This window comes from Ornithorhynchus anatinus, chromosome 16 (assembly GCF_004115215.2).
Source record: "Ornithorhynchus anatinus isolate Pmale09 chromosome 16, mOrnAna1.pri.v4, whole genome shotgun sequence".
Taxonomy (NCBI): domain Eukaryota; kingdom Metazoa; phylum Chordata; class Mammalia; order Monotremata; family Ornithorhynchidae; genus Ornithorhynchus; species Ornithorhynchus anatinus.
Genome location: NC_041743.1, coordinates 8,395,525 through 8,409,781, shown reverse-complemented (window position 1 = coordinate 8,409,781; position 14,257 = coordinate 8,395,525). Strand labels below are relative to the sequence as shown.

General features: G+C 41.3%; 1 protein-coding gene across 9 annotated transcripts in view; it reads right to left on the bottom strand.

Moving 5' to 3' along the window:
* The window catches only part of RASAL2 (RAS protein activator like 2), a 257,669-nt gene that overhangs the window by 37,908 nt on the left and 205,504 nt on the right, over window positions 1–14,257 (bottom strand). For all 9 annotated transcript variants that reach the window (XM_029081343.1, XM_029081344.1, XM_007668924.4 and 6 more), the window contains one exon: window positions 1,544–1,653. In XM_029081343.1, coding sequence (XP_028937176.1) covers window positions 1,544–1,653 — 110 coding nt within the window. The remainder of the gene's footprint in view (window positions 1–1,543; window positions 1,654–14,257) is intronic.

Genomic DNA, 14,257 nt, shown 5'->3' with positions numbered 1-14,257 from the left:
TTGCTTTTATTTTGGGGAGGGGGAGGGAGGAAACACATTACCCAACCTCCCCTGCCACCCACCCACCAGGATCTCAGCTATCAGAGGTGCACAAAGGACTCCTCGTTATTTTGATTTTTAAGTCATTAAAGCTCTGGATGCCCACTGCCTCAACTGGAAGACTATATTCTTGAACAACATCCTAATGGTTGTGCCTCTCCGATTCAAGAGAGCAACAAAGGCTTTATAACATTTGGAGACTTGCTATCACCCTGATTTTACGGTGCTATATTTTAGGCAGAAAGGATAGTGCTATTGATTGAAGCAATACAGCATGACAGGAACAAATAATGAATTCAGCCCAGTGGAGAGGGTAAAAATGCTCTAAACACACAATAATGGTATAAGACAGCAGCAGTCTGCCAGGGACTCCTAAGTGAAGGCAATCTCATAGTAACTCAATCCAACCCATCAGCTGTCAGGGGAGCCCTGTGAAGTAAGGGAGGGTGCTTAGAGTGATGATTTAATGCAATATCAAATCCAAATGTGCATCTATAAGGCTGATGAAAAAAGAGCAACATCCCTCCCTCTTCTGCAGGCTTCCCCACTTTCGAATCACAGAGTTTTGCAGAGTTTATTAAATTGGTTCTTGAATTTGGTGGTTTCTCTCATAATACCTCCTGCCTTCCTCCAAATCCATATTCCAAAGAGGGATTTTATGTGCTGTGCTGCTTCCTGAGTCACGTGAATAAAATTCCTTGAGCTCTCAGGACAGACTCTCCTTTGGAAGTAGAGTTCAAAAGTAAAGACTCATGAAGGGCAGACGGCTTTCCTTAAGCCATTTCTACAGCTGACAAAATGCAAAGAGGATGGGGAGAGGATGAACTACTATTGCACTGGGGACAGACTTCTAAATGTTCTAGACCTCTGGTGAGAAGGTCTCGTCGTAGGCATTAAGACAGAGTTTCCACCTGACTCACTGTAGACCAATGACAGAGTAACAACTTACTGAGCCTCAGTTTCTCTGCCTATAAAACAAGGATAATTATATTCTATGTATTTCTAGGTTCTGAGAAAAGGGCTTCTGTTTGTGAGGCAAAGTACTGGCTGTACCCCAACTAAACTAAACCTCAACGAAATGGGAAATCACAGGAATAACAAAAACCACTGAACATAGGAGAGCTACTTTCAGTCTTTAAAGAATGTACACTTAATGTAGCTGACACAAACTCATAGCGACTGTCACCTTTCAAAGCCTGATGAGATATTTAAGGCCTGTGTTTGCTCTGAGGTGAATTCTGGAGGCCAAATTAGTACCGTTCAGGTTCTAGATGACCCGAAGTACACATGCATTTGGTTTGAAGTTTCTGTGCCCACAGATCTGACGATACCCATTTGACCTAGACACTTTGCAGAAGTGTTGGACTGGACAATGGAATTAATGTTTGTGATGCACCCTGTGAACAAAAATCAATGGCACAAGGTTTTTTTTTCCATTTTTTCCCCCTTCTTTCATCAAAAGTTGAAAACTTTGTCTGTTCCTGGAAAGTTAACAGAATCTTACCTGTCATCATTGTTTCGAAGGGATGGAAGTCGAAAGCTAGTGTTTCTGTCAAGCTTCGACTGGCTTTTCGTTCTCTTGATGGATCCCTTCAGACGTTTGCTAAAGAAACCCTGGAATAAAAAGACGAGACACAGACTCTTAGGAAAAGGGGACCAGATTCTTACAGCTTTCTACACTCTGCAATGCCCTCTTGGAAAAGGCTAAGTAGAGCAATCTAGATTGAAGACTGAAATAGGAATTTGGTTAGCTATTCAACAAACTTGTTAGTATGTCAAACATGATACTATTTTTATTTTTATTTGGGGGGGGGAAGCATATTACTCAACCTCCCCTGCACTCGCCCACCAGGATCTCAGCTATCAGAGGCGCACGAGGGACTCTTCATTATTTTGCTTAAGTCATTAAAAAGTATCTAGTAAGCACTAACTGTGTACAGAATACTAGACAGTCATGTCCTTCAACTGTGACTGGGAGACCAAAACATTTTGGCAGTGTTTCTGCACCTACCCCTTTGTCAGTGTTATAGGTCTTTACACTGAGGATGTTAGCACGTACCCTATAACCACAATTTACTGAGCAGAATAAGTAGCCACTGAAATTCACACTCATCTACATGGGAGCACTGTCAATTCCTGACTGGACTCATCAGCATGAGGCTGCCTGAAATTCACATTCGTCTACATGGGAGCACTATCAATTCCTGACTGGAGCATCAACAAGAGGCTGCCTGCTTTGGAATGAAATGTCCTCTGGTCTTATCCCCATTCATTATTCAGCTTTAAAATGTTGTAACCGAACATGGGCTCTAATTGAAATGTTCGTAAATTCTTGGGAAAGGGAACCAAAGTTTACTGCAATTCATAGCTGATCTGCAAACCCCCAACTTTAAACAAATAAATCAAGGGACAAACCTAAATAAACTATTTACAACGACTGTATTGTAGATTAAAACAGAATCAAAATAAACCACCTTAAGCCTAAGGCATTCGACTGTGAACAATTTGGGTGAAAATTGGCAGCCCGTTAAATTCCAGAGTGAAGATGAATGTAACAATACCAAGAGGAAAACAAAACAAAACACATCAATAGGTATTCTCCACAATTCATTCAATACTAGATACACAAAACACTAGATTTTTTGCTTCTGAGTGCTGTTTGCCAAATGGTTCTGCTAACATAACACTGCAAGATCTTTATAAATTCTACCTACCTTACTATCTTGTAAATAAAATAAACCATTTCAGCAATTCCAAAGAGTGCTTTTCCAATCAGTACTTAATGCCCCATCATCTTTTGTTCCCCTGAGTCTCCAGGCACACCATATCACTGTTTGGGGTACTTGCCACACTATGGCCAGGGTTTGTAAACGCAGACCAATTCCTGGCTTTATTAAAAAAAGGGAAAGGCCTCAAGAAAGCTTTAGAACTGCTTGAATAATTCAGCCAACATAAGAGTCCCAAAAGGAAAACATTCACGTTACCTTGCGTTTCTCTTCCTGCCTCATGAGCGGAGATTTAACTTCACTTGTTGATGAAACTTGTCTGACTGAGAGACACCATTCCCTTGAACTTGCCCAGACAGTGTCTCATTCTCGCTTGGAGTAGCTGTCCAGGGGCTGATGTGAGGAGGCAATCATGGATGAAGGACTTGTCAGGCCTCACACACACTAGCGCATCATTAGGAAGTAAAACAGTCACCCATTCATTCTAGCCCTTCCAAAGTAAAGGCATTATTACAAGAGCTCTTTGAATGACTCAGCCAGGGTGAGGCATTGAGTCGGTTCTTTGTGAGAGCTTGTAAATAGAAAGTTACCAAACCAGACCCAGGACTTCTTTTCTGTTCTCTAGTTTATGGACTCCAAACTGAAGTGCAGTAGGATCTGAAGCACTGGGATGAGTTGGAAGTTATTGAATCATTTCATCCTTTTTCAGGGAAGGGACTGTGTTAACTCTCACAGAACTGTGGTTTACTGTAAATGGACAGAAACCCTCAACCCACTCAGCCTCATCTCTTTGTTTCTAAAATTTGCGTTTCTATTTAAGCATGTTTCTATTTAAATGTGCATAAATGAACAAACATCTTTCCAACCATAATTGGATCATTGTAGAAATTGAGTTCTGTCACAAAAACTAAATTATCCCAATCACTGACCACGAAAGGTATAGTGTTAGATTTTAGGCACTATGGCAACAATTAAGGAGATAATGTGCAAGGCCAAGGGGGTGTTTATTATTATCACTATTATTATTAATATATGCATTAAGTGTTAAGACCTTACTATGTGCCCAGCACTGTACTAAGCGCTGCGGTAGATATAAGATAATAAGGTCAGAAACAATCCCTGTCTCACATGGAGCTCATGGTCTAAGTGGGAAGGAGAACCCGTATTTAATCCCCTTTAACAGGGGAGGAAAACTGAGGAACAGAGAAGTGAAGTGACCCACCCAAGGTCACATAGCAGGCAGATGAAGGAGTGGGATTAGAACCCAGATCCTTTTACTTCCAGGCCTCTGCTCTATCAACTAAGGACATACTGCATCTCTTAATAGCTTAGTAAATAACATCTTGTCCACTTAGGGTAGTAAATAGTAACTCTATGATAAAAAGTAAAGGATGCTGGAAGCAGTGGAAAGAGCACAGGTCTGGGAGTCAAGGGACTTGGGTTCTATTCATGGCTCTGCCGCCTGCCTACTGTGACACCTCAGCCAAGTCACTTAACTACTCTCTGCTTCAGTTTCCTCATATGTAAAATGGGGGTGAAATACTCATTTTTCCTTCCCCTTAGACTGTAAGCCCCCTGTGCAACAGGGACTGTGTTTGATCTGATTACATTGTATCTACCCCAGTGCTTAGCATATAGTAAGCACTTAAATACCACAATTAGTATTGTTATTATGGGCTAACCCCTTCATTATTTTTAAAAGTCAGCATCTCAAGGATGGCATCCACACTCACCATTGCCTTGGTAGCCAAAAGTAAATGTCCTTTATTAATAACCCCATCCATTACCTGTGGCTTTAGGGATGCCCAACCCAGAAAAATTAAAGTTGAATCACTTTACAAATGTTTACCTCACAGATTCCTTAAGTGTTCAAAACCGAAGAAAGCCCTCAAACAAATACTGATTCCTCATTTGCATATTTCTGGCAGATGCCATGTTTACAGTGAGAGAAAAACAAGTTTAACTGCATGATTTTAAAGAAATAACAAAGCCACTAGGAAAAAACATTTCCTTTCTTGAACTCGGGTCTTGTTTTAAAGTACTTCTGATTGCTTACCTCCTGAGAAAAAGGAATGTATGAAAATTGATATTACCTTTAAGGAAATGTTTAAAAGGCCAAGCAGCTCGATGTGGTTTGGAAAGCAACACACCCAGCTGTCAACACACTGATTCTAAAGGGTTCAAGCAGCCGCTCTCAAAATGCACATTTTTATCAATTTCAATCCTCGCCTTCAAAACCACATCACTTCCACCTACAAGCCTTATCCTAAAAAAATTAGTCAGGGAAAACTCCTCACATTACCAAGGTTGACATCCATTTGACAAGCTCTATTTGGATATCCCAAAAACTGGTCTAAGAAGTCTGATTTTCTGCAAAAATTCTGTGGAAAAAAATGGTTGTACACTTGCATATGCTGGTGTACACCCGACTCAAATAATCCTATTTGGTTGGAGCTCAGTACATGTTAAAACAAGGTAATCAAAGTTCAAGTAATCCCTGAAGACTGAATTTTGCTACCAGAGCAGGGTTGGTACCTGAAATAAAACTGCTGCTAAGCAACAACGCAAAGCATCCTCAGGGGTGGTAACAGGAAGCACCATCTCCCCGGTATTCCAGAGCTAAAGATTCCCACAAGTCGGAGATGAGGAAGCACTTAATGGACAAAGAGGAACGTGGCATCAGCTTCCCAGTATAGTAAGCAATTTCATAGTGAAGTGTAACAGAACACGACACATTCTTTAAGGGCTAATCCTTCACATCAGTGAGTGAAACTCATTAATGACATGGTATCCCTCCTTGATTTATTAGTATTACAAAAATACATTTAACAGCAGCCCCACCCACTACCCTGGGTCCCGAGTCAGGAGTGTGCTTCCTTATCATCAGGGAGGATCCTCCTCAGACCAAGCAAAGCAAGCGTTGGACTTGTTTTTCATGTTCATGGGTATTATTTGTGTGTCTTAGTATTTAACCTTTTAAACTCTTTGCTCTACCATGACTCTCCTAGAATGTAATTCCAGGGCAGGGACCACTGTCTTCTTTTTGTTTATATCTCCATGCCAGTGCTTGGGACCTTGTGAGTGACCAATAATTGTTTACCAAAGTTAAAAATAAGTTGAAAGGGACATAGGGAAGAGGAACACAAAGATTTGGGGTCTGACCCTCTCAGTCACAGAGTCCACTTGCTCCTGACAGTGACGGTTGTCTATAGGACCTAGTCTGCCTGATGAAAATGATGAGGATATGACAGCCTCAACAACACCATGTATTGCCCACTACACAACACAAACTCACTACACGGGGAAGATGGTGGGGTGAGGGAGTGGTGTTTGGAGGGGGAGGGAATCCTCTCCAAGGTTCTGTGAGCTGGACTGCCAGCTTTGTTCATCTCAGGACTCTGAAAAGATCTGAAGGATTCCAACCATGGTTAAAAACACCCCGAATGGCAGCTCCCTGGCCTCTGACCTCTTTGAAGCCTGCCCCCTCCCGGGCCTCTACCTCCCTAAAATCTCTGACTCCTTTTCACCTCTGAGCTCAAAATGAAAAGTTGGTGCCTGTGGATGGCTATACAAAGATTATCCTTTGTCCTGGTGCATTTGCAATTTTGCAAGGCCTGGTGCTGCTTTAATTTCTCCATCTTCTCACAATCTTTCTAAAGTGTCTGCTCAGGAAAAGCCTCTCCATTGTGTTCATAGGCTAGTTGCTGCCCAATATTCAGCTGTGATCCTGTATTTCCTGAAGCTGCATTTTTCTATATCCTCTGCCCATCCTTGCTTTCAATTACCCCCTTTCAGTTTACCATTCAGCATCTGAAATGCCTCATCTGTGAGATCGTAAGCTGAGGGCAGGGATCATGCATACTAATTCTACTGTACTCTTCCAAGTATTTGGTAGAGTGCTCTACGTTCAGGAGGTGCTCAATAAATGCTAATAAATTGACTGAATAACTCTCATTCTCATTCCAGCAGAGCTCTGCTGAGGTGAGTTGAGCTTCAGCACTAATAAACCAACTTCATTCCAGGACCACTGTTAGTGAGAACGTCTTGTTACTTGTCAGTGACTGTGGTACATAAAGGATGCTTGATGGAACAACTTAAAGAGCATGATGTGGTGCTGGTGAACTGGTCCGAAACTGGTGGCTATTCAGCTCTGCAGACCTTTAATTCGATCTGAAACATGTTGCTGCGTTGCTAGCCTATGACCTGACAGCATCCCCAAAGCCCACTGGCCTTCTCAAACATAAATAAAAGGGATAAAAATATGGGCTCTAGTTCTAGAAACTCTAAGTCATGGAAGTTTTGAGGATTTTCAGGAGCTGGGATATCAATGGGATAAGAAAAATATTCCACCTCAGATTAGTGGGGCTCTCTAGATGAACATCAATTTAGAAAGAAGTTACCAGAGGGGGGCTGTTGGAGTCACTTTTACGTGACGATGATTTGAAGTAGAGAAACAGCATGACCTAGTAGAAAGAGCACAGGCCTGGGAGTCAGAGGACTTGGGTTCTAATCCCAGCTCTGCCGCCTGCTGTGTGACCTTGGGCAAGTTAATTCTCCTCTCTGTACTTCAGTTCCTTCATCTGTAAAATGGGGATTCAATCCTTGTTTTTCCCCTCCTACTTAGATTGAGCTCCTTGTAGGACCTGATTATCTTGTATCCACCCCAGCACTTAGTACAGTGGTTAGTATATAGTAGCGCTTAACAAATACCGGTTATTACTATTATTATCTGGAAGACAGGGTGAAAAATATGAGCAAAATGGATTGACAACATCAGATTACTTTCCTGAATCACAGTTTGAAAGACTTTCAAGTACCTCCAGAAGGCTCTAATAAAACTAGGAGATAGGGCAATATAAAAGTAGATGAATCATTTAAATTATTTAGACTTATAGCATTACGTTACATTTTCCAAAGTTAATTTCTAAATATGATGGTGGCTTCAGAATAGCCACAGATTCTCAAAAATAAAAAGAGTTAAGTATCTTGCAGATAGCTCAGTACACTCAATTCACAGCAGTGAACAGGGATGAGATTAATTAATAAAGGGAGGGAAATGAAACTATGATGTGCAAAATTGTGTTCAGTATAAGCATTAGATCACAAAGGGCATAAGCAAAATGGAAGCAACTCAAGAAGAGATTCAGAAATGTTAAATACAGAAGGGAAAAATGCACAATCAAAGTTCAAGGTTAAAATTCAGTGGGAAACAAAATGAAAGTGGATAGAAAGGAAGTATATAAAATGAAAAAAAATCCAGGAAAAGCTGACCAAGTGCTCTGATTTATTCTCCCCTACAAACACCAAAAAAAAGACATAGCTCTTAAAATGCCAATACTGTTTGCAAACATAAGCTTTTAAACCACATTCGATTTAAAAATGGAACAACTGAAGCAACATTTCTACAAGATTAAAAACAAAAGATTAGACATGAATAAAACAGATAAAACATTTAGAGTTACAACAACTCTGTTGAAATTATAACACATATCAATCCTTGAACTTCCCGGTATAAAATGATGAATCTAGGCTAAAATATAATTTTTTCTCTTTGAGATAACACTGCACATAGGACCGATTGATTATGATTTTCACTCTTCTAATCATGAAGTAATTGACCATTACCAGAGAAAGATTAAGGAAGTAGGGACACAGGGTGGTGGGGAGGGAGGGAGAGATAGAGACAGTGTGTGTGTGTGTGTGTGTGTGTGTGTGTGTGTGTGTGTGTAAATGAAAACTACCCAAGTGCCTGAGGTTTTCTAAGAGACTATCAAATCCCCTTAAATACTAAGGTTAGCTAGAGGAACAAGGACCAGATTGAGAATGCAAAAGGGAAACCAGAGAACCATACCATTTCCTGAGTCATACCAGCCTGGTGGGAATCTTCAGTACCTGTCTTGATTTTTCTCCTTCCTCTGCACTTTAGTAAATAGGTGCAATCAATTTTACAGTAAATTATTTACTATGACTACTCCCTTCGTAAAGGGTTTTGTGGCTGTCTTCCCTCCTACAGTGTAAGCTTAGTTGGGGCAGGGAATGATTTTCTCTTGCTTCTGTTGTACTTTCCCAAGTGCTTAGAGTATAGTGCATTGCACTTAGTGGGTGGTCTATAAACACCATCACTATCAGCATTAGTGATACCACCAGAAGTCAAGAGTAACATCCAATTTTAGAGAAAATGGAGAGTGAATTTTGGTCCTTCTCATGGCCCCAGTACCCTGGACTGTTACAGAGAAAACTGGGATAAAATAACAACCCCCTGAGACTAGCAGGGGGAATGAGGAAGTTTGCCTAGAAGTAACATGATCAGATGTCCTTAGTCAAAAAAGTCGGCCCCAGAATTTTAGCATCTGTCCTTCTTCAGGTTCGCCAAAGGGACTATTCACGTCACATGGAAAAAAGGTTGAGGAAGAAGATGACGGCTCTTCTTCTCTCCTCCTTTTCCCTCACTCTCTTTTCTCTTTTGTTTTAATTACTATTTCCACATTTATCAAGCTCTTACAGTATATAAGGGCATATGCCCTCTTTTCAGCCTGCTTCTTTCTTTCCTTTTCTCCTCTTCCTCCCTGTTTTTTTCCTCGATTTCCTTCTCATTATTCCTCTCGGTTTCCCCTGCCCTTTCTGGCAGGGAGGCCAGTGATGGTCCCCAGAATGCCACATACCTCTTTGACAACTTGGAAACAACAACTGAATGGTAAGTTATGGATGTTATGCAGGTTAAGAGCTATAATAAGGACAATTGAGAAGGTTCACTGTGGGAATCTGCTGAAGTCGGAGCATGTCAAAAAAAACAACTGAAGGAGAAAAGTGGGCATCTGGGAAGCTTCAGTTCAGTTTCCAGAAAAACAGAACATATAACAGGTGTGTGGAAAATACAGACTCTTTAAAAAAATCACCGCAAGAGAAATATGGGACTCTAAATACAAGTCATGGAATATTCTAGATGAAGCACACTGCAACTTAGTATAGAAACGCTAAACTAGAAAACTGAGGAAACTGAATAGAGAACATATCTGGAATTTTATTCAGTACCAAGTAGTATTCTATCACTAAGACATCATTTTTAAACTTTACTGAGACCTGTTTGGTCAGGGTAGGGTTCCAGGTCAATTGAAAGGTTAGCAGAAAGGGTAATGACAGAGTCACCTACTTTCTAGAGGGATTAAGAACAAAGTGTGTTATGAGATGCTGCAGGGACTGGCTTTAGATCCAGTTTTTGTTACACTCCATTATTAGTGATCTCAAATCAAAGGGAGATTTGCACTCAATTATACCAACTATATCCTCTATTAAACTATATAAGTTCTACTAACATACTAATAAAGACAAAGAAGCAATATGAAAGGCAGGAATAACCACATGAGCATAAATAAACCAATTAAAATTCAACAGAAAAAGTGCTAAACTAGGCAGTTTAGAGAGGGAAGAGACAGAATTGTCATTTTAAACATAAGTGCCTTCCCTCTTGAGATGTGCAAAAATACTTAGAAACAGAAAACTCAGGGAAGACGGTGGACACCAAATTGAAAATGAGTTAACAACGTGATAGAACCGCAAAAATCACAAGATATTTTGAGCTCTTGTTGCAGAATACCCATGCTTCAGAACACAGAGTCTCTTTTCTCTAGAAACTGTGGTGTGGCCATGCCAGATTGCCTGCCCCTTCATATCAAGAATGAGTGAAGCAGAAAGAAGGAATTCTGGAGGGAACAACCAAAAAGATCATATGTGAGGAAGGATTTCTGAGGAAAGTCAGAAAAAAGATGAAAATAGCTACATACTGGCTGATGAACTGACGACTAAAGGAACACATTCTCCAAGCACCCTGAGGATATGAATACTATGAAGGGCAAGAACCGAGCACAAAAGCGAGGAGTCCAAAGAGAGAAAAGAAAAATATCGGAAGCCTCTGAAAGAAAATTTCTTAAAAGTGAGGCCTATTAGACTGTGGACTCCCCCAGGTCATCACAGAAGGCTGGAAAAGCATTAGAGAATATCATGTCAGGAACAACTCTACACTGTCTAGGGAGATGGGCTAGATGAATTTAATTGGACTTTTCCCTCTCTAATTTATATGACTAATAATAACTGCATCCTGAAACAGGAAGGACCCAGGGCACCTACTTAAACGCTTGGTTTTAAACAAAACCCACCCAGTGATTTCCCTACTGGGAATAGCTGGCAAGGGGAAGCCCACCCAGCATCTTGGAATAGAATGAATGAAAAAGGAGTCTAGCCAACCAAGTTTGATCAATCAACCAATGGAACTGAGTGCTTGTGTGCTGAATGCTGTACTAAGTGCTTGGGAGAATACAATAGAGTTGGTGGGCAAGATTCTTGCTCAGAAGGAGCTTACAATCTAGGGGGCAGCAACAGACATTAAAATAAATTACATCTGGTGGAAATGTACATAAGGGCTGTGGGGCTAAAGGGGGCTAAAGGTGGGATGGATATTAAGTGCCTGAAAAGTACATATGCAAGTGCAAAGGTAATGCAGATGGAAAAAGAGGTAGGAGAAATGAGAGTTTAGCTCGGGAAGGCCTTTTGGAGATGGGATTTTAGAATGGCTTTGAAGGTTGGGAGAGTGGTACTCTGTCAGACATAATCTGAGAGGGAGTTCCAGGCCAGAAAGAGGACATGGACTAAGGGTCCATGGTGAGAAAGACCAGTTGAGCAAACATGATGACAATGTGGGAGTAGTTAGTCTTCTCTGCATCACTTCTAGAAAGACAGCTCTTAATTGCACTCCAACTGCAACCAAAAATGTTCAGTGAGTACTTGGGCAAGCCAAACCCATGATCACCCCACTTGGCACTTCCAAAACATCTCTCAACAGAAAACCTCCAAATGCTTCCCAAAGATGTATATTAATTCACTTGTTACATGTGAGAAGCACAAGCCCAGGAAGGTTTCCGGGCATGGACATGCAAATGAGACAGGAGCAGGGCACAATATAAAGCCATGACTCCTGCTCCTGCTCCTCCTCACCTCTTGCTCTTGGGCACAAGGCTGCACTCCCTGGAAGCCTCAACCCATGCTATAAAACTACTGAATAGGCATTTTTTTTAGTATTAAAAAAGACAGATCATAGGAACACATAATCAGGATGGAGCAGAGGCTTTTTCAACCATGCCTACCTGATGTTAATGATGAGACACTCTTGAAAGTGTCAGTGGTCTCACTGATTGCATAAGATATGAGTCTGGGCAGCAGGGAAACCTCATCATATTTTGACCTTCACTTATGCTGGCTTCTTTGTCTTTTGTTCCATTTAGCAGGATTTTTAAAGAGCTGAGAGGCAGACCACATTCCTGAACATGCAATTAGGCCCTGAACGACAAGCAAACTAAGAAAACCGGTCCCCAAGAGGCAGCCTTTCCATTACCACTCACGCAGGACTCCCATACCAATACTTTTTATTCACTGAAATATCTATGCCTTCCTGTTCTTGACTTGATTTATTTGCTAAGTCAAGGCTGATTTCTCTTTGGAGGAACAAATGGACCCAGAAGACTAAGTTTATTTGCCAACAACATCGAACAGCTCCATCAAAATCGCAAACAGGAGTCTGGTGAAACTTAGGGGTACTGGCCCAATGTGCTACTGACACCCAAACTACCTCAGTCATGCCATTCAGTGACTTGGCTGGCCTCCCTCTTTAGCCTAATTCTCACAAAGAGATTACAAAAGGAAAATAGATCCAAAATTAAATGGAGAACTTTAGTTGTATGAAGGCTCCATAAGGAAACCACACAGGGACATGCACTGACATTTTCGATAAAATGATCAGATTTTTGATCCCCAGAAGTGGGACTGCGGTAGGGTCTCTGAGGAATGAGGCAGAGGGAGAAGCAGGGGAGTGAAGAGAGAAGTTAGTGGCGGAGAGTGGAACTCACTGAGGGTCTGAGGGCAGATCCTGAATAAGTCCCATTAGAGTACACTCAAATGGAATAGCAGAATCTTAATCATTCTGACCCACTAAATTCTGGATATCTGGTCACATACTGCCAGTGCTTTAGGAGGGGGAATGAAGGGGGAAGTAGAGGGATAGTTTATAAGAAATCTACCTGACCACAGTACATTTGGACCCGCTTTCGGTAATCCCAAACTGTGAAACCATTCAAAATGATTACTTTCCCCAATTTCCTCGGTTGTCTTCTTGGAACTATGGCCCTCTTCACTGACTTACTTCATTTGGCTGGCATTTCTAAGGGGCATCAAATGCTTCCAGTGTTAATTAGTGGTTAAGCCTGCCACCCATTTCACCCCAGCAGAAAATGCAGGAAAGGCTAGGTGCCAGCTCTACTTCCCCATACTACCTTCCCTCTTCTTTCTTCTCATCACATCTCCTCATTCCAGTATCTGGGATCCCCAGTAGGCCTGCTGACACACAAATCTCAAACATGAATGACTCCACAAAAGAGCCCACAAATGGGACACCCAAAGGTCATTTGCAGAGATAGTGTATGAACTAGTGTACGAACCTTATGAACTTCTGGTGAACTAGAGATAGATTACAAATGGTCAGATAATTCGACTAAATAATGTGAACAGACCACAGGTACCCAAATCCTCACTAGACAAGAATACAACTGTTAAATCATCATTTCTCCTGAAGAAACGTCACCATGTATAGATCACAGATTTATGCTCCAGATTTAAGAGACTTTCTTTTTAAGATTGTTTTGGTGTTTTTTTTTTAAAATAAAACTCTATTGGCTTCCCAAGTCCAATATTGAAGTGAAATGAACTTCCCTCTTTGTGGCTTTCTGAGGTGCTATATTTAACAAATGCCAGTGTGTTCCCCTGAAAACAGTACTTATACAAAGGATGGTGTTTTCTTACCTCTACTCACAAGCTCGAATCGACACTAATACAGCAGCTATACAAGCTATTCTCTATAATCGAACTGGAGACACTGGATTCATTTTGTGGAGCTGCACCCTTTGAGCACTTGACATTCATCCCAGCCTCAGCCCCACAGCGTTTAAGTACATACCTGTAATTTATTTATATTAATGTCTGTCTCCCTCTCTAGACTGCAAGTTCTTTGTGGGCAGGGAACGTGCTACCAACTCTGTTGTACTGTACTCTCCCAAGTGCTTAATATAGTGCTCTGTACACAGTAAGTGGTCAATAAATAGTATTGATTAACTGATTCAAGATATACCAGAAGTGGAAGGCAAGAATCCCTCTCTTTATGAGATGATATACTGGTTGGAGTTTTAATGAAAATGAGTCACAAAACCTTTCCAGTAGTTTTAAAAAGTCAGAGACCTCAAGATTCCATGCTGCTGAAAAATCTGCCTTGGTTTCACCCTCTAGTTTCCAGAAATTAGGAGCCTGCAGCCAGAGATGTGGAGCTATTGTTCTAGAGGGTGGGGAAGTATAGGGAGGGAAATGCCCAACAAATTTTGTTGGAGTCTCTCTCCAGTCCTGCCACAACTGACATCTTGCAGTGGAACCTCCCCAACCTGGCCACCCCCGCTGCA